This window comes from Gordionus sp. m RMFG-2023, chromosome 3 (assembly GCF_954871325.1).
Source record: "Gordionus sp. m RMFG-2023 chromosome 3, tfGorSpeb1-WG-v2, whole genome shotgun sequence".
NCBI classification, from domain to species: domain Eukaryota; kingdom Metazoa; phylum Nematomorpha; class Gordioida; order Chordodea; family Parachordodidae; genus Gordionus; species Gordionus sp. m RMFG-2023.
The window spans coordinates 5,170,530-5,192,615 of NC_088777.1; the positions used below are offsets into that span (position 1 = coordinate 5,170,530).

Here is a 22,086-nt window from a genome sequence, read left to right on the forward strand (position 1 = left end):
TAACGGAAAAAACGAAACATTCAATTAATATATTAACCCCTTGATCCTCGGGAACCGTTTAAAACAGATTCCTTTCGCCCCCCGATGGTAACAACGCTTCCGGTCCTCAACGATTTTACGCTCCCGCCCCAAAAACTACTATTCGAGCTTTTCTTTTTGGCGCTACTAGTCCGCGATTGCGTCCGATCCTTGCGGTCGAGTTTGTGATCTCCCATATCTTCGTCTACCTTGTTAACGTGAGCGATATTATTCGCGTTACTATCGTGTTTCCTGTTCTGATGGTAGGAGTGGAGAAGGCTAGTGACCGAAGCCAGCCTGGAGTCTGGAATAGAGTTGCGATTTTCGGAACCATGTTTTTTGTTCATCATGAGGTCGGCAACCATCTTGATCTTCTCCAAGTCCTTAAAAACGTCCACCTTTTTGAGTACGTCCAAGTTTCTCATGACTTGCTTGTCCCGTTGATTGAGAAGAAATTTTTTTTTGCCCTTGTGTTTGTGTTCCTTGTTCAAGAGGAGTCCATTTTCTTCGGGGTTTTCAGAGCGAGCCGAATCGGATGAGACGGAAGATCGATCATCGTACTCGTCTTCATTCGTGTCGGCCTCTAGTATGGTGTCCATTGGTACGAATCCCATATCTTCGGGCGGTATACTGGTAGAGAATAAAAATGGATATAATTAATCGTCAAGGTAAAAAAAAACTGCTTCGTTCAAATTTTGGTGTTTAAAATTATGTATTTTATCTAGAGGTAGGCACGGCCAGGTCGGGCAAAAAGATATTCGAGACGGGACCGGAAATCAAGTGCAAAATACTTTTGTGGACTGAACCAGCTGAATAACTTTTCAAATATTTTTACGCTCCAATTCGGGTAAACCGACCTCTAATTTAATTCTTTTCTAATGAATATTTTTTTCATAAATTGTCGGCCATTTTTCTTTTAGTGGCTTTTTTTGTTGTTGAATAGACAAAAATAAAACTAAAGAAACCCTCACCAAATAAATAAAAAAAGGGAATGGCAAAGGGAATAAAGAGCAAATTTTTAATAAAGCGAAAAATTACATAACTTTTCGCGCCGATTTTTTATGAGAAAAATATGACGTAAGGTCATAGTTCTAAATAAGAACAAATCAAAAAACTTTGTTAAAAAAAATGTGATTTAAATACATATGCGGGTCTCAGAAGAAAATGATAACTTTTTAATACTCTAAATTCATGGTCGATCCTATGAATGGCTCCCCTTTCATTTGCGTGATGCCCTTGGTGTAAGGAACACTGAATTCTATGTCTCCCCAATATATATCCTTTTGCAGTTTGGGCAATTTATTGAACATGGCATCGCAAGCCATATAACTAGCCTGTTGATTTTTTTGTTTTGGAAAGGGACAAAAAAATGTTATAATATACATATTATTATACACTTGTATAATTATTAGCTAAGCTTTTTCCTCAATCACCAGAAGGTCCTACAAAAATTAATTTTTCGTAATTTTTTTTTTAAGCGGGAGGTGGCGATCTCTTGGAAGAAGGTGGGGGAAGGGGTAATAAAAACATATAATATAACTTGCATGTTACGATCGATTATCCAATTCATCTCAAAATCATCGTCGTCTTCTCCGAAAGGATTTATCAGTTGCTCTGCTACCTTTAAAAATATATTAAATAATAAAAAAATATATATATTATGAAATAGACCAGTAAAAGACCTATTTATTTGCTTTCATAATAATGATAGAAAAAATATCATAATAACGTTACATATATTTTATATAGGAAACTTTTGTAATAATCTAATTACAAAATTTATACAAGAAAAAAAAAAAAATCCCAAAGGTGAAATAAGAGTGATATGAGAAGAATAAGGAAGGAAGAGTGAGTCTAGAGAAGATCTGTGGAGTAAAGGCAGTCATTGAAACTTTGATAATTCGCCTTGAGAATAGCTATAATCAGTCTCTGTCTGAGGCCTTCCGAGGATCACCAGTATGATTACGGATGTGAGATTCTAAATCCTTGAAGAAGAATAAGGCAAGTTTACTAAAGGAAGTTAAGCTTTTGGATATGATTAGAATGAAGTTGTGATCTACTGATATTTCCGAATATTTCAAAATTTTAGGTTGTTTTTTTTGCTCGAGTAAGTTTGGCTAATGGATCTATACAAGAATAGTCCCAAACCAGATCTTCGCTAGACTTACTCTTCCTTCCTTATTCTTCTCATTTTACGCTCTATTTCATCTTTAGATTATTTAATTTGGGTTTTTTTTTTGGTATATTAATTTTGTGTTGCATTCAAAAGTTATTGTATAAAATGTACGTAATTTTGATTTTACTCCCGCGAAAGAAAATGATTGGTTGTAAAAGTAATAGTATCGTATGATAATTGGAATGTCCTAAAATAATTAGCGTGTTCGTTAAATCACTTATCTTTAGAGAACCTCAAAACGGCTTAACCAAGATTTTATCATAAAAAAAAATCTTTTCAATCTTTAATCTAGGCTTAACTTAAGAGATATTGTGTCAATTTTCTTTTAGGCTAAAAGCTTGGTTCCAAAAGTAGATAATGCAACAACACTGCTAATTAGCTTACTTTCGTTTTTTTAATTAAAAAAAAATAAAATGATTTAAAATATAAAATATTAACACATTTATTTTAAAAATCTAAGTTCAATTTTGGTCAATTTTTTAAAAAAAAATACATGCTTAGAAGCACTCCAATTATCACGCGATGATAGGCATTAGTAGAGATGTAAAGGTAGGGAAATTTCCCGGGAATAAGGGAAAATTTTCCTTAATATAAATATAATATTTTATTGCAAAATATGATTTATAATTTAATTTTATTATATCATGCCACTCTTCAAATCTATAATTTTAAAATTATAAAAGTAAAGGTAAAATGTTAAACATTATATTTCCATACATAATATTAATATGAAATATTATGGAATATTTAGATTTGATATATAAGGATCTTTAAATTTTAATCATACTGCATAACTGGTAGAATAATTTATTGATGTTAAATTTAAATTAATATGATTGCAATATTTTATATATGCCTCAGAAGCTGGTAACATTTTATTAAAGATACAGCTAATAATAAGAAAGGGTAGTTATCAATAAGCAAATTTCTCAATTGTCATATAATTTCCCATATGTCTCAGCATATCGAAAAATGTCAGAGGTATATTAACAATTTATAATTTAATGAAGTTGATAATAATTCTACTGAAAAGGATATTGTAATAATGTATACCAGATTCCAGTAATCCTAATATAATATCCCCCAAAAAACATAAATAAACCCATTCTAAATTCTTTTAAAGAATATAACAATAATTTTAATAATATATCAGGCACATCTAAAATTAAATTCTGACACTGTAACTAAACAAAATCAAGCACAACTTGACAGCGCTTTGGCATTAGCTATTTTTATGTCAAATTGCCCTTTTCATTTAGTTGAAAATAGATATTTTAACCCAGCATATAAAATTTCGTCTCGATATACAATTAGTAATACATTATAAGATTTTGAATATAATAAAGTGACAAATATTACCAACAACAAATTCGATACTTTAAAAGATTTTACTCTCATTAGCGATGGCTGGACAAACATTCGTGGAGAGTCCATCCAGAACCCATTTTCTTTAAATCATTTGACAGAGTATCTAGTGCTCACACTGGTGATTATATCGGATCTGAGCTGATCAAGGTAAATGAAGAAATTGGTAGTAAAAAAATTCATCTCACTAGTAACTGATAATGGAAAGAATATGAAAAAGGCCTGGAGTCTTGTTAAGGCAAAATATAATTATATTGAATGCTGTGAATGTGCCCCACATAGCTTAAATCTGCTTAAAGATTTATGCCAAATACGTTTTATTGAAAAGATCATCATAAAAACCAAACAAATAATTAAACATATAAAATTTAATGGTATTTCATTGGTAACTTTTAAAAATCAAATATTGAAAAAAAATTGCAAGTCCGACAAGATGGGGAGGTTTTATTATACTGTTTGCAAAGTGCAGTGAAAAATAAGGAAGTTTTGCAAGAAATTGCAAAATCAAGTTTATTTACAGGCAAACAGAGAAGGCCTATTATATTGGACAAAGGATATTGGGATAAATTAGAGTGTGTAATTGAACAAAATTATAATCGTAGAATCGGATACAGCGGTATTATCTGACGTCAGAAATATTTTGGGATATAAAAGATAAACTCAATTTATCAACTATTATTTTTTAATGAAAATGATTTGAAAAGTGTTAAGATGCATATTAATAAATGAGAGAAATTTTGTCGCCGAGAATATCATTTTATGCAACAAATCTTTTGGATCCTAGGTATTATGATGCGAAATTTAACAGACTGCGAATTAACAGTAGCTTTAAATTTAATAAATGATATTTCAAGGCCAAATTAATTACGATATTGGAAAAATTATGGATAAATCTCGTTCAAAACAAGGTTTCTATAAAGGAGTTGGCAAATGGGATAGCTCGATCCATACTAAACCACTGTGGTGGAAAGGGTTGTGTACAAATCAACCCCCTTTGTCAAGTGGCAGTAATATTTCTACCGATACCCCTCAAGTGCCTCGTCAGAAGGAGTAAGGCGCCAGCTTTTGATAAAATTCATTGAAAAACGAGAAATAGAATGTGGAAAAATAAATATCAATCTGGCATACATACATTAAAAGGATCACACAAATACATCACGTTAGTGATATCATCAAAAGACTTCATAATACGATTTCTCAATATCAACTGATAAATGATGATATTTCAATTACATCTCATGAATTTTAAATGTAATTTATAATACATGCTTCTTGTAATTAATAAAGTTATTCAATAAAAAAAATGAAATGTTTAGTGTATTTTTGTCTTTATTGCTTATCGGTTACTAGTGATATAAATTTTTTACTACCAATTTCTTCAATTACGTGATCAACTCAGATGCGATATAATCACCAGTGTGAGCACTAGATCCTGAGTCAAATGGATTTAAATGGGTTCTGGAGTCATAAATGAAATTAATGATGGACTCTCCGCGAATGTTTGTCCAGCCATCGCTAATGAGAGTAAAATCTTAATATCGAATTTGCTGTTGATAATATTTGTCACTTTATTATATTCAAAGTCTATTTACTAATTGTATATCTAGATGGAATTTTATAGGATGGGCGCATTAATTTTAAAAAATTGATAAAATATTTATTTTCAACTAAATGAAAAGGGCAATTTGACATAAAAATAGCTAATGCCAAAAGCACAGTCATAGTTGTGTTTGATTTTGTTGTTACAAGCGGCAAAAATTTTTTTTAATTTTAGATGTGCCTGATACATTATAAAAATTATTGGTATTTTCTTTAAAAGTATTTAAGAATAGTTTTATATATGTTTGGGGGGGGGGGATATTATTTTATTAGGATTACTGGAATCTGGTATACATTACTACAATATCCTCTTCAGTACAATTATTATCAACTTCATTAAATTGTAAATTGTTAATATAACCTTTGATTAAAGAAATTATATGTCAATTGAAAATATTTGCTTATTGATATATATACCCATTCTTGTTATTAGCTGTAACTTTAATAAAATGTTTCTGGAAGTTTTCCAAGGCAACTATAAAATATTGCAATCATATTAAATAAAATTAAACATCGATAAATTATTATACCAGTTATATAGTATATAATAAAAAAATATAATGACCCCTTATATATCATATTAATTATGTATGAGAATATATGCTTTTTGTACTTTTAAAATTTAGATTTGAAGAGTTGCACTAATGAAAAAAATAAATAAGTTTAAAGACTCGCGAGGAAAATGAAAATTATTTTAAAATTTATGATAATATAAAATTAAAATAAATCATAATTTTTGGAATAAAATATTATATTTTATAAAATATAAATCATATTTTTGCAATAAAATATTATATTTTTATTAAGGTATTTTTACATCTCTTTTCGAGAGTTAATAAAAATCTATATTGAACTATGTCCACCCTCCTAAGATACATGAGAAAAACAAGAATTCTCAAATGTTTAATTGAAATTACGATAGGTGTTAACTCATTCCTTGTCTGACCTTGGGTAATTGCTCCAATTTAACCCCACAAAAACCTAGTTTCTGTCTAACTATTAATCCTTATTAACCCGGGTTTTTTTTTGCATTCTTTAAGAAAATATAGCTCAATTTTAATTTTTTTTTTTCAAGAATAAGCATAAATCAACTAGCGTCTCAATGCTTAGCGTATTTTCGGGATGAGCATATAGATTCTTATTTTTAGATCCCCAATACCTAAAAAAATCTAAATCAAAATGAGTAAAAAAAAAAAGAAGAAAATCCAAATTAAATACAGCTGGTATTTCCAAGAAATTCGTCATGACATAAAATCTACACAAATTCATAACCCCCCTCCCCCTCATAGTAGAATTCCTTTGCCTGCGCATGCTTTATTGACGGAATTTTTTCAACACGATTAACTGCGTGTAGTAAAAAAAAAAAAAATTATTGCAAAAACTTTGAGCCATCCCATGTAAAAAAAGAATTGGAGGATGGTAAATAGTGGGATGTATAGATCGACGTCACGACCGGGGTAATTTTGATGAGGGTCCAGGTACTGTCTCCCCATGAGAGTTGCCAAAAAAAATGTGTAGAGTGCCAGTGTCACGACCTGTAAATTCGATAGAAATTAATTATAAACTTAGGTTTGTTTTTTTTTGGATTATATTTCATATAAAAAAAATAATGGGCAATTATTGTCTTAGATCTAAATGTAGGGTGAAAAAATTAAACAGTTATAGAACATGTTATATTCTGTTTAGTAATGAGAAATACGTAATAGATTTGATTTACCTCAAAGGCAATTGATAATATGATTTAATCGTATTCAAATATATTTTATTAATTGTGTATGATGATTAATTGATGTATTTACATTGATTTGTGTAAAAAAAGATATATATAAACTGAAGTATAAAAAATAATAAATAGTTAAAATATAATAAATTAGATGACTAATGATAAAATATCGCAAAAATTCTCCCAGAAAGAAATTTATATTTTTGAAGGAGATGGGAAAATATTAGATAAATCTTCTATAAGATTATACAAGCACGTATATTAGTTTAAAATCATTTTATATCATATTCACCAAAAAAATTTGAACCCAAGACCTAGGATTACTAAGTCGGCATCAATATGTAAATTTACCGCTGCTATTACTATTTGAATCTTTTTCTTCTTTAATAAAAGTATTTATTTACCTATCCATAGGACAGATAGAACTAATATTTGTTCTAAAAATTTAAAAGGAAAAGTATTAAAAATTGAAATAAAATATGGGTAGGAACGTGTGCTGGAAGAATTTCAACACCATTTATTGCCTCTAGTCTATAAAAACTATAAAATTTAATGATTTTGAAGTTCCCAACAAAGATATATCAATCATAGGTAATTTAAGCTATTTTTATAGTAACCATATACACTCATGTACATAAAATATATTAACTTTTTATTTCAACTGCTAAAAATATTTAGAAGCTTCAAGGTATGTCACAAACTATGGGAAAACATCGCTATGCAATTGCAAAATGGGTTGCATTAATAAAATATGCGAGTGTTTCAAGAACAACCTTAAAAATTCAACGAAATGACTGCCATATTGCATTGAATAATCGTTGCAATAAATAATTTTTTTTTTTAATTCGGATTTTTTATAAATATATATCCATGTAAAAATATTTATGATTTTATATAAATTTATAAAATAAAAAGTGTCTTCTTAACCTTATCCCTTTTCATTCATTAGGGGAGACCTGGGTCTTGTCGAGCCCTAAAAAGCAAACCTTAATAAAATTAAAAGTAAATTAAACTCATTCTGTTCAGCTCTATTAGTTTTATAGTAGGTTTTAAATTTCAAAAATATATATGTAATACTTTTTTCAAAATGTTATTTTTTCTGGAATATTTTTTTGGGAAAGAGTGAAACCTACCCGGGGACAAGTGGCCCCTACAACGGTGGGGGTCCGAAGCAACTGCTTCTAACTTATTTTTAAATTTTTTAAAATTCTTTTATTGTTTTACCACACCCATCCATAACCAAGTGATTTCTGGTTTATGATATCGGACTCGACCTCGTGATTCCGTTAATACATATTAAATTAAATAATAAATGGGGGGGGGGGGTCTTATTATAAATTTGGTCGATGTTAAGCAAATTAGGTTGTTATCCGAGAATTTTTGTCATAAAATTAGTTTTGTAATTTCAAAATATGCCTAAAAATATTAACCAAAAAAATACAAATGCTTATTTAATAATTTCACGTGGCATAATTTAAGAGATGAAAAATTCTTACTACCTCATATACTGCCAAGACTTCTTAGTACCATGAAAGATTTATTTCTTAATAATTTAACCATTTTATCATTGAAAAAAATAAACTTTATCTAAACAATTAAATAATGACGATAATATAAATTCTTTCGCTTTCTCTTCCTCTAATTTGTCTAAATGATTAATTTAAAAATAATATTTATTTTTTTTACATTTAATTTAAATTAATAAAAGATTGATGCAATAAGAATTATTTTTGAAATTTGTAGACGTGTCGAAAAATAATTAACCATTTATTCGAGAAATAGAGGGGAGAAATTTTAGGGGGGGGGGGGGGGGGTATTCTATTCCATCGCTCAGAAAGTGTAGGGGCCCCTGCCGGGGACGAACAAACCTTTGGTCAAACTCTGCTTAGTTTTCCGCATAAAAGTTTTATATTTTTTTATTAGTACATATTTAATGATTTAAAGCATAGAAGTAATACATATTAAATATCTCTAAAAAAATAATAATTTTCTGGTGACCGCCAAGGCGGCTAAAAAAAGGAAGAAGAAAAAATATATATTTAATTGCTTTAAAAAAAAAGATTCCGAATCCCCTTAAATATTTTTTAAAATTATTTTTTATTTTTATAATAACCACATATACTCCTCAAACTAATTCGTGTACATAAAATATATTAATTTTTCATTTAAAGTGCTAAAAATATTTAGGAGCTTCCTGGAATGTAACATGGGAAAACATCGTTATGCAATCGCAAAATGGGTTGCATGAATAAAAGATGCGAGTGTTTCAAGAACAACCTAAAATGTTCGACGAAATGCCATATTGCATTGAATAATTGTTGGAATGAATAATTTTTTAATTCTGATTTTTTATAAATATATAATCATGTGAAAATATTTAATATTTTTTTTTTAGAAATTTACAAAAACAAAAATGTCTTAACCTTATCCCTTATCATTCATTATAGGCCTTAATTTTATACTATTTACTTTTTTTAAATTCTCTTTTTAAATCCCTTATTTTGGCCTTTTAATTATATGGTGCCGCAAAAAAGTGAAGAAAATGTAATTATATTATTTTATTATATTTTTTTCATGGGGATTCGGAATATTTTTTTTGTAAAAAATTTCTTAAAAAAAGATTCCGAATAAAACGTGGGGATTCAAGATCTCGAATCCCCATATTGAGATTCCGAATCCCACATGATTCCATATCCCAATACGACATACATATATACTATCTCATGATAACTCCTTACATATTTATATTATATGACAAATCAAAATTTGCAGAATATCTTGAATAAGGACTCCTTGCAAGTAAGGATCTAAATTGAAATTATATAAATCTTTACAAGATCTTACCAAATTCTGATATCAAACCCAACAATATAGTAACTCTAGATTTTGCCATTATATAAATTATTTTATGATTCTTTATCTCCTTCCCCTTAATTTTCCCCCTAAAAAAACATATCAGTCTAGAGAGCTATTTAACGACCTAGTTGTCTGTGAATATAACACGAGTATTTGCCATGTTAATGAACGAGATACATATATAATTATAAAGCAAATGTCACCTGAGTATAAACTAAAGGCACGCTGATCCAATCGTACGCGAATAAGAGACCACATTTGCCCCTGAAATCGTCGAGATCCTTCAAAAAAAAGTGGATTAGTTAGTCTTAATTTTTTTAAAAAAAGGTCGTCAACCAATCGTCTGCGCAAACGATAATTACTTGCCTCGAATAAAGTCTAAAACGGTATAATATCAGGGTATATAAAATGTCACTCCTATTATAAATTCGTCTGCTTGATTAATACGGGTTCCAACTTAAGTTTCTTTCTCTTTTTTTTCTAACTGAGAGCCGTGCCTTCTGATTGAGATTATGAAATATTTTATATGACTGCGTTTCGGATTCGATACACTTAGTTACTTGTGGAAGCACATTTTTGTTAAATGTATAGACAGAGTAATGAAAATGTTTCATTATATCTATGATTATTTTTTAACACTTATATCAATAAATTTAAGTATGTAAATAGGAATTCCACTTTAGGTCAGATTTTGAAAATTAGATCACACAATATGTCCTGGTTCAAAATAAGCGGAAATAGAGAGGTCATAACGCAAGAAAAACATTTTTTGAATGATTAAAGGAAGGAATTTAATTTCTTATTAAAAAAGGACAGAAAGACATTACCTAATTAGTCATCAAATTTAGTTGCCTCTTCCTCGTGTGCAGAAAAAAATATTGATGCGACACATATTTATGACCTGTTGACATTAATATAAACTATTTTTTAAAAAATTTATAAAAAAAGATATAATAATAATAAAACTCTAATAATCCTATCCAAAAAGTAATCGTCCCTAATCCTATTTTCTTTACGCGCCCTCACAGCTAGAGTGCAAAACCATATGGAAGGAAACCACCATTTACCGTGAGCGTTAGGTATACTGTCCATCATCCTTAGATCTTCTTTCGTCATTAACCCTAAAAAAAAATTATATTTAAGTTTGTTAATTTTTTTTTAGTGGGTACGACTAAATAAAGAAATATTTTAGAATTGCTCATACAAATGTACTAATTATAAGCAAATAACTCCTGATCTATAATAGGGAAAGAATAAATTTAATGGTTGAAAACGCATCTATATGCTAAGGCATCATTTACAGTTAGCGCGAAATACGGCAAAGTCGCTCAAGTGATGGGTAATTCATCGCTAAACGATGGCATATATAATTTAACATGATGTGTTTGGTGTAATTTATGCAGCGGGGCGCGATGTCACGCTTATTGTAAAGAAAGCCCAAGGCTGATTTCACATTGGAGCGCGAAATAATTATACATCGCGAAATGCATATATTCAAAAATCGAAGCATTAACATTGAGCTTTCGCATAGGAACCGATTTTCACCTTCGATTACTAATTTTTTTTAGAGTTGTGTAAATAATAAACAAATTATTTTGTTATTTTCTTCATTCCGCCCTATACAAGATTCTGAATTGTGCAATATTTTTATCCATGGCTTGGTTAAGATTTCTCTTAGCTAAATAAAGTGGATTAAATTCTGTGGGGTATCAAATTACAATGCAAGATTCTTATTTGTTATATAATAAAAGCTAGTAATAGAAATAATGTTTAAAAAAATTTTTGCATTAAATATTTTCATATGACAAGAGATCAGCTTTTATTTCGTTCCGAATTCGCTGCGAATATTTCCCAATTATGGTAATGTGAATACAGCCTAACTTGGGTAACTGGCACTGTCTATCAGTCTTCAAAAACGAATAAGATTAGTAGAGGTCAAGCACAGGCTGGCCATAATATAAAAATCAGAGTCTAGAAACTTGTGCAAAAAAAATATGCAGGCAATTTTTTTGGAATTGTTTTGGGAAGTGCTGGGACAATAATTAATGAGGGTTGGGTCGTGTTGATCTATTAGGAAGTCCAATTATTTAAACAAACATCAATATTCCTATTAAAAAATCAATGGTATAAAAAGTGACACCTATATAAAATAATTCATAGAAATATATTTCCTAGCGCCGCCCTGTAATGGTTCACTTTGATCGAAATGTCCAAATCTGTCAAAAAAAAAATTTGGACAGATATGGAAATTTAAGGGTTGTTTAGTAATACAATATGAGCGTTGTGTAACTTGCTACATTATAGAAAGAGCCAAAAATGTTTTTCGTATAAAAATAATCAAAACCAGCTTCCACTAAATGGTCCAAGGTCGGGAATCGTTTTTTAACGGAAATGCTGGTTCCTTGCAACGTCAGGACTAGCATCAAGTTCGCGTAACGCATCATGGTCCTTCGCATCATTTGGCCTCTCTCGTCGTCGCCTACCACGTAGGAGGTCACCTTCAGCATTAAGCTTTGATAAAATAACGTTATCATGTTAAGCATTATATAATAGGCCATAATAAAACATTAAGTGATCGGAAAGAAACATAAGAAAAAAAATTGGTTTTGGCTCTTAAACAAAGATTAATAGAATTGGATTGGCTAACAACGTAAATTTGAGGGAGGGGGGGGGGGGGGGGGTGATAAAAAAATATATCGTTAGCCAAAGGCGTGCAAAAAGCTATATGGAAATCCTGGCTACGCGTATAATTTTTTTTAAAATGTCTCATATTCTGAAATATGATTTATTCACGCCCGCGTGACAGTTCCGTTGTTTTTTGTCATGCCAATAAATGTGGATGGATTGGTTTTTAGATGAATAAAATTTGTACCGTGATTTAGGGTTATAATGGTCATCGACTTTAATTAAATTATTAACGGAAATTGGTGGACACGTTTCGGAAACAAGAACTTGGGGGAAAATGGTATACGTGAAAGTTTAAATTTTATTACATAAATTATAAATATAATATTTGTAATTGGCTTCGTTTAATAAGTATAATATTTTAGATGGCTCATTCTTAAATACACGCTCTTCTCTTTAATACCAGGTTTGCTTCATATAAGACTTAACAAATATTATTATCCAGTAAATTTAAAAGCATAACATTTTTAATCTGAAATTTTATAATACTAGAAGATAACCCGTCAAAAATGACGGGGAATGAGAATTTTCTTCTTACTTTTATGATAGTTGTTACCTCTTATTTGAAAATAATATCCAATAAATATTCTTTTAATCCCTCCTCCACCCCCCCCCCTTCATGCCAGGTTTAATCCGTTAAAACTAAGTGTAAATACTATGGTTTAGTTAAATCTTAAAACAATACCATTTTAAATTTTAATTAACCAATATAAATTTTTTTTAAAGTATCTGTATCTTTTTGAATACAAAATTGGTTAAGATACAAATACTTTTAAATAATATGTATCTTAGATACTTATCTTACAAGATACTTTCCAAAAGATACAAATATCCGCGATACTGCCCAAACCTGATTTATATAATAAATGCTTTAAAACTCGGTAGATAATTTGGATTTGTTATTGTTGAAAGGTGTTTTTTTTTTTTTGGGGGGGGGGGGGGGAGATAATCAAATCTATAACACCCCTCGCATACACATAGAGAATATATTTTATGGATGCTCAAGATGTAATAATTGTGCTATATTATAAAGAGTAATGAATAAAAATTTGTAATATTTGTAAAATAGAAACGAAATCGGATATCATTTTTTTTCCAGGAGCGCATACCAGAACGTTCCGAAACATGGAATTGAAACAAACCAAAAAAAATGTCATAGTTCAAAAGCATTTAGACTTAGTCTAAACATCAATATTTTTAATTTTTTTTACAAGGGGATATAATTATCAAAAAATAAGTTGAACCAGGTGACGATCCAAAAATTTTTTTATTAAAAATAACCGTAATATTTTTATTATTAGCGAACAAACCGAAATCCGATTTCGAAAAAAACGCTTATTGTTTTCGGGTGCAGATCGGATGGAATAGCGGAACGATTTATAAAAAGACCCCCTGCTCGGATTACTAATACTAGATTCGCCTCCTTATTTAAATTATATTATATATTGATTTTTTTCCCCTCCTTTTATCAAAAAAAAATAAAATTGAGAAAATTTAAAAATATATTATTTTTTTATAACAATCGAATTATAAACTTATAAATAATATATAAAAAAAAAATTTAAAAAATATTATTTATATAATCCCAATAAGCCCCGTCCCGTTTTACCCTCCCCCATGCTTTATAATTGAGTGAGGTCGTTAACCTCGTTTACTTAAAAACGAAGTTTTTTTTCAAAAATGTTTATCTTAAAAAAAAATCCAAAATCATTTTTTATTATACATTTTATGGAATACCATCTTTTCTTAAAAAAAAATTCCATGACGTCAGTCAACGTAAAGCGAATTTTACCAAACAACGCCTACATTTTTAGTAAAAACAACACCCATTTTTTAGTACATATTATTCCAACCCTAACCCGCGTCACTGTTGCCTTAAAATACACAAAAAAAACCAATAATGTCAGACGGCTAAATATCAGTTATGAAGCAAGAAAAGGACTAGAAGCGTGAGACACGTGACTAATTCGTGAGATCTGGCGTCTAGATCTAAAGGGTGAAAGTTCGCGGGGGCGAATCGCACATTTATGTTGTTTTTGTTTAACAAAATATAGTAAAATTCAAGGGTTTCATACCCGATCAGGGTTTAGGAATCATTTAGCTCCTTTTTTTGTCAAAATAAACCTACAATTCCAAATTGAATCCCAACCCCGCGCAATCCGTAAATAGTCAGGGGTTAAGTGGTTATCCAAAAAAAATCTATCCCTGTTCGATCCATGTTCGCAAAGCGTCTCCTATTAAAACAATTACAAATTTATGGACCTCGAATCGGGTTTGAATCCTTGTCGCTCACTCTCGGTGAGTGATGAAGTGACACCCCTTCCATTTTATAATCTGACAGAACATATATGAATCCATTAGGAAAATTGCTCTTAAAATTTCCATATTTAATAATTATCCACAATTAAATTATTAACTATGGATGCATAATGTATTATTCTTTATTAATTGAATTGATATGACAAACAAAAACAAACAAACCAATTCTTTATTACGATGCAAAAAATATATATTTCAAAAAATTATTTTACAAAATATCAAAAAAAAGATAACAGGTGTGCCATCGAGGTCAACCAATAGTGATACTTCTTTTTTTCTCAAGTAATTTTTATATTTTATAATTTTCGAGGAGTATTATGTAAATATACCGCATAATTAACTCGCAATTTGAATAATAATGTAAAAAAACCGGAAACATTCATATTCTCTTGGAAGGAAATTTTAAAAATTTCTTCTAATTCTCCTCCCCCCCCCTCGATCCGAGAATATTTAATTAAATTCTAATAATTGAATATTAATTAGAAAAAAAAGTTTCAACAATATTTTGATTTTCCTCAAAGGCATTTTTCTCGGAAAATATTTGTAAAGATTTTTTTTTATCGATTCTTCCAAAAAAAATGCCGCTTCGAAGAGAATTTGATCTTATTTAAGAATAACCCATTCCAAAAAATAGTAAAAAAAAATTAGAAATAAATGCGTGGAAAGGTTAATTTTCCATAAATTGCAATTATAGATAATTTCAAGATGTGAATCTGTTCAGGGTAGTCTTCGTCGGGGTTATCGAGTTATTTCGACTCCTGAAATCTTTGAAATCAGCCAGAGGAGTGATATCATTTATAGAATGAAGAGCGTGAGTTGAACTCCTTCATTCTCCGATTAATTAATTTCATATGATATTATTTCGATCAATTATAATTTCAAAATAAATTAATGCATTCGAATTTATATTATTGGAACTTAGGACTTCTTTATTTCTTTGGGGTTTTTACTCTATTTAATATGTCCATAACACCGGGAGTCAACCATTACTCATTTTAGGCTAAAATTTGGGACATTTTTTTTAGAAAGTTTCTCTAAATTCCCAAAATTTCCAGGGCGGGAATTTTACCGTAGTAAAAGTAACATGAGAAATTGACATAATACAAACCTGACCATGGAACGGATTACTATAAAAAATAATCTCACGTCCTATGCAATAAAATTTATATTTTTTAAAAAAAAAATCATATAATCAAATGTTTAGAAGAAAAAAAAATTACTTCGCAATAACTTGCGAAAATCTGATTAAAGAAAAAATTCTAAGTCGTTATGATTTGGTCAGCATAAGAGAGCTGATTCGATATTATTGAACATTTTGTTGATAAGCACCATGGAAGGAACGACATCTAAGGGGGTCAAGTCAAGATAAGTGAGGGAGGGGGTAGGGGGGGGGGGGGGGGTGATCACTTTTTTGAGGCTTCACTATCAATATTTTATTCATCTTATATTTCAACAGAGTGGGAGGGATTTATTGTAACATTTCATTTCACGTCCAAGCTGATTGATGGTGGACTCTTAAAACCACGAAATCTGATTTCAGGCGAAATATATCCTAGCCTCAGCATCGATGTATTTGGTGGGGCATAACGAATGGCTCAACCGATAAAAGACAGGGCGGGGAGGGGGAATTGGCATCGCGCCACAAGACTTTTTTCAGCGGAGAGCTTTTTTCGGCACACGCCTTGGGATCGGGGTTTGAAAACTTGGGCTAACATGGTTCCTTTCTAAAAAAAAGGGTTCCGATTTCTTAAGCATTTGAAATGTATTATGATTCCGTCTCTTGTTCAGTTGGGAGAAAAAAATTTTTAAACATATACCCTCAAAAATTAATCATACACCATCTTGAACAAAATACATAAACTACATCGCACTTTATTAACATTTTTTCCTCTTGTCCAATCCCCGGTGGGAGCCATTTTAATTCTGAAACTAACCTAATAAAAAAAATAATGGCTCAATATCTACCCATTTATCGTTCGACATTTTTGTTTTTTGAGAAAGGGGGGGGGGGGGCGGGTGTACTTGTTAACAAAGGCAATTATATAAATAAATTAGTGCTATTACGATTTACTTTCTCTCCCCCTCCCAATATTTCCGGGATCAGTAAAAAAAAATTTTATAAATAATTTATAAAATGTTTCTACTTTCCTGGAGGGTCTTTAAGAAAAAAAATTAAATCATTTTAAATTTCTGATATCTCGTCGGAAATGAGAAATGTTATATAAAGTGCAAAAAAAATTAATATAGCTGTCATAAAATTGATTAATATATATACGTGTCTGGCCAGGGAATAGCGTTGTACTGTTGCCACCATCGTCCCACTATTAAGGCGACGTAAAATCCGAAGACGAACGAAAGCGGTATGAGATCGGTATAGGTATGGCAATACAGTGCTATTTTCTCGAATATTCTTTAAATTATTTATACAAATAATAAAATAATGTAAGGTGATTTATTATTAAAAAACCATTAAATTGATGGTCGAAAAGGAAATGTTCACAAAAATATCCTATTTTTTGGGGAGTTTATATCGAAAATAATAATGAAAGAAATATAAAAATAAACTAATACTTAGCGCTAGCACTAAATGAGTTAGTTAATTTGGTATCCGAATTTTTGATATTACATTTCTCAATAAATGTCACTCAACTTAAAAAAAACCGATAATCCAGTAATATTGCGCCGGACCTAATACCCTACATTTTTAGGAATAGGAGCCATAGTGTCCAACAGGCCGGTTCAGCCCGTGGGCCGGAAATATGAACATCATAGGCTTGGGTAGCGGCCCGAAAAAATATTATAGTTAAATTTCCTTCCTATTCTTCCTTTTTTTTCCTTGCCCGATTGAATATCACTGTAAAAACATGAATATTCATTTTTTTAGTCAGGAGTTGCATAACATTAAAATAGGATTGAGTTTGAGATTCCTTCCCTGTAGGTTGAAAAAAAAAAAATTAAAGTAGCGTGCCACAATGGGCTGGGTCTATTATATAAAAAAAAATGGCGACCTGACTGAGCGGGCCAAAAATTTTCGATTTTGCAATTTATAAGGAACACATTTTGATTTTCAAGGATTTAATGCTAATCCTATAAGAACCCCCTTTTTAAAATATAAAGAACCCTGTTCTAAAAATGTGTAGATAGGTAACTATTCTATATTGTTCAAAAATTTGTGTTTCGGGTTCAGTATGAAAAGGTTCGGGTATTTTTTTTACCTTGGTTCATTTAATGTTTAAATTCTGAACTAGGATCTCTTTTTTCTAAATTTTCAGGAAACCGGAAATGCCTTTAGTAAAAAAAAAGCATTAAAATCCGGAACCATTTTTAGTCCAAGTCAGGATTCCAAACTCTTATTAGTTTTAACCAGAAAGCCGCGCGGTTGGCACCGCAAACTTAAGAAAAAAAATGGGGCCCGCCAATTTCCGCTAAATAGTTTTTCGGTCGGACCGCGCAGTCCGGGTAAAACATTAGGCGCCGGGCAATTCGAACCATGGTTTTTAAAATAGAAATTATTAATTTTTTAGAAAAAAAAAATATATTTATAAAATGCCTAGTTCCAACATGAAAATTATTTCTCTAATAAATAATTATATACATTAAATTTTTAAGTGAACGGAAGTTGTTTTAAAAAAGTAATCGCAAATTACTATTATTTTTTCTAAATTTACCCTTTAAAATTAAAACGTTTTAAAATTAAATTAAATATAAATAAGTAAGGGTTATTTTTAAATTTTATTTTTGTATAAATCAGAAGTTGTTCAATAAATAAATGAATTTCCTAAATCGATAAATCTAATTAGATAGCTAAATTATAATAAAGAGGTTTTATCGTAACGATCTTTTGGCACTATGCTCAAAAATCCTGGGATGGCTTATATAACAAAGAAGAAAAAAATTTATGCGCCCAATGAGAATTTAGATAAATCACGTGATTCGTAATAACTTTCAAAAATTATTTTTTTTAAAAAAAATTATTTGGTTAATCAGGAATCGGAAACCAGAGCCGAAACCCCGATTCTAAGCTCTTTATAGAATCCTGGAAGCCGTCATGGGTGAGCTAGCCCTTGGGTCAGGCTCGCTCGCGATTTTTTTATAAGCTTAGCTTATTGGGCTAAGATTATTCCTCATAATCCACTCCAGACAGAAATTGCAGGGATAAAAAGACCCGGGCATAAGTACCTGGACAAAAAAAACGCACAAACAAATTAACTATTCAAAGCGTTAAAAATTTTGTTTAAAAAATTGGGGCAATATTGTCCTGTGTCTTTTGGTCCGAGGTACTTTTACCAGATTCTTTTTGTTCGTGACATTTATGTCAGTAATTCGTATATTCACATTGAATTAGTGCGACCGGTTTGGCAAAAAAAAATATGACCTTTTTGGACAAAGATGCCTACGCGTATGCTGGATAAAACTTTTATAAAGTTCTATTTTAAAAAAGGCAGTATCGAAGTGGGAACTTAATGCACTTCAAATGGTTAAAAATTAATAAAAACGCAAACTGGTTTGCTTTATTTTTTCAAAAACGCTCAATTAGGCTGCACTATAAAACTCCTGTATATTTTGCTTTGTCTTTTCACAAATAATTTTAATTAAATTATTTTGGTTTAAAATAAATATCTAGTAACTTTCGTTAATGGCCCAGGGCACATATTATAAGCTTAATCTAGCTTTAAAATTTCTTTATCAAGCCAAAAATTTATTTTTTTTTTGAAATTTTAAATATTTATAATATGAATAAATATATACGAAATTGCAAAAAAAACTAATTTCACTTTTTCTATATAATGGAAGATGAAAAAAACAATTATAAGTTTTTTTTAATTATTATATACACAATCTTTATAGAAAATATAATCTATTGCAATTTTATTCAAAGTTTTTGATAAAACATATTTTATTGAAAATTTTTCATTAGTCACAATCATTTTTATAAACCCTGCTCATTTTGTTAAATTTATGTTTATTAGGCTGTGTCCTAAATATCAAAATATAAATTTATTATTTTAATGAAAATTGAAAAGATAAGATTATAACTTATATGTCAAATCAAAAATTAGACAAACCATGATTAATAAAGATAAGAATATTTTTATAGGAAATTAATTATTATTATTCAGCTAGGTGCATGCATATAATAAGGGATCCAAACCATAATAAAAATCTATTCAGTTCAGATAAAAATGATAGTTTAATTCAGAGACTCAAAATTCCAGCCCTATTTTTGGCTCAGGTATATGGTCCAGGCATATAATTATTTTAAATATACCTGAGCCAGGCCTAAAATAATTTTAAATACCCCGACCAGCCTCAACATTTTTTTAAAATACTTTGGCAGGGCTGAATATTTCACCATTATTAATTATAAAAAAATTATAAATAAAGATAATATATTTTTTTTAAAAATAAAGGCCAGTTCATGCATATGTTGCTTCTGTAGGTACTGGTTTAATTTAAGGTTTAGGTTTGGTTCAAAAGTAATATTGGATTAGTTTGAACTAGGGGTCTGAAATAGGCAGTTATGCCGATGTGACCTGTCAATATACTTTAGGTGGGCAGGTTAAAATATTTTGAACATTAGGCAGATAGGTTTAAATGATTTTCATAAAATTGTATAAATTTAAAAAATAATAAAATATAACAAATCTTTTGTTGAGCCATATTTCTGATATAAAAAATTTAAGCAAATCATTGTTTATTGATGAGTATGAAATCTTGCTTAAAAAGATATTAAATATATTTGTGATCATATTCAACCCTGGTTACAAATTAAACCAATTTTTCTAATATATTCCAGAATATAATTAGATCCTAAATGTTTACTCATTTTCAAAAATAATATATTGTTTTTATAAATAGAATAAGATAAGATAAATAACAGTAATTAAAAGCTCAATTTAAAAAATTTACTTTACCTTTTCTGCACAGGTGTCAAGCACCATCTATATATCATGCTAAGTATAGTATACAATCCAATGAAAATAAGCATTTCTCTATACATCAGTTTATAAATACTCCCTTTCCATCGAAGAAGCAATTTTCCGAAACCTCCCATAGTTGCATTTGCAACAGAATAAGAATAGGTTATAGTCATTTGATATGAGATTTAATATGATTTGTGAAATAAATTCATAACATAAATTCTTTTAACTAGATGGGCCCCGTCTCAAAACAGAAATCAACATTTGGAAAGTTAAATGTCAATTAATATTCTACTTGTCCAACTTTTATTATTGAAATCACAATAATATTTAACTAAAAATAAATATTATTATATAATTCAGTATTGTTAATTTTGTTTCCCTAAGTGTTAATATAAAATTAATATTTATATTCAAATTACAGATTATGCATTCAAGAAAATTTTATGGAGACAAAGCTATAATGTTGTTAAAAGGCCAGATTTGTGACTAAAACGTCTCGATTAAGATTTAATATTAAATAATATTAAGCATGGAGATACAAAAAATTTGGACCTCTATACAAAAAACTCGAGGCTTGTATAATATTTTTTGACTAAAATGGTAATCACGCCTAAAAATGGTCTCAAATCGGGCCATTTAACAACACTCAATGATATAAAACTACAACACTAGAAGCCTCTAATCAATCCTATCCCTACCCCACTCAAAAATATTATATTCTCCGGATTCAGTTTTCGCAACTATACCCAAAGTTGCATAAAATAATGATATTAATAAAAAAGATATGTGCTTAAGTTCACAACCAACCTCCCCAATTTAAATTGAACTATTTTCAACCTCTTGCATATGACTTGAAATAACAACTGGTAATAATCAACTTCTTGTTATTCTGTATTCTAAAATTATCAGAGTAAATTTAAACTGTATAAGTTAGGCCAATGATAATACACACCAAGCGTAATATATTTTTATATTTTTCATATAATATTTAAACATGTCTCGAATTGTTAATTACATATGAAAAATATATGAATTCTATCGTTTGAGGCTTAATCGTTATACATTGACAATGAAACAAACCTTGGTTAGAATCATCTTTCTTTGAAGCCAACTTGGTGGTAGTAAAAAGGATTTGATCAAGTGATTCCGTTAGCGTATATTAAAAAATAAGGAAATCTTATTATAATTAGGCAGAATTTTATCGTTTTTAAGCAAATGTTTGAGGCAGCGTCATCTACAATTTCTGAGCGATCGAGGCAGAATGCCCCCTAAAATATAGCACCCCTCTCCCTTCAAAAAAGTAGTTTATATATCATTGAGATTTCTTCTTTCGATATTCATATCATAATAGTAATTTTAACCTCACCAACACCTTTACATCCATTACCATTACTTATTAGATGAGATTTGAGAGAGTCTTA

The 22,086-nt window shown here is 29.7% G+C and overlaps 1 protein-coding gene across 1 annotated transcript; it reads right to left on the reverse strand.

Moving 5' to 3' along the window:
- Window positions 1–32: 32 nt before the first annotated feature.
- Window positions 33–20,917, reverse strand: LOC135926651 (bestrophin-2-like). Its single transcript, XM_065462580.1, has 9 exons — window positions 20,657–20,917; window positions 17,017–17,151; window positions 12,082–12,248; window positions 10,704–10,858; window positions 9,941–10,018; window positions 6,541–6,693; window positions 1,559–1,639; window positions 1,201–1,352; window positions 33–648 (listed from the first exon to the last, which is right to left on the reverse strand). Exons 1-9 carry the CDS (start codon window positions 20,833–20,835, stop codon window positions 33–35), a joined length of 1,716 nt encoding a protein of 571 aa, XP_065318652.1. The 5' UTR covers window positions 20,836–20,917.
- Between the last annotated feature and the right edge of the window lie 1,169 nt (window positions 20,918–22,086).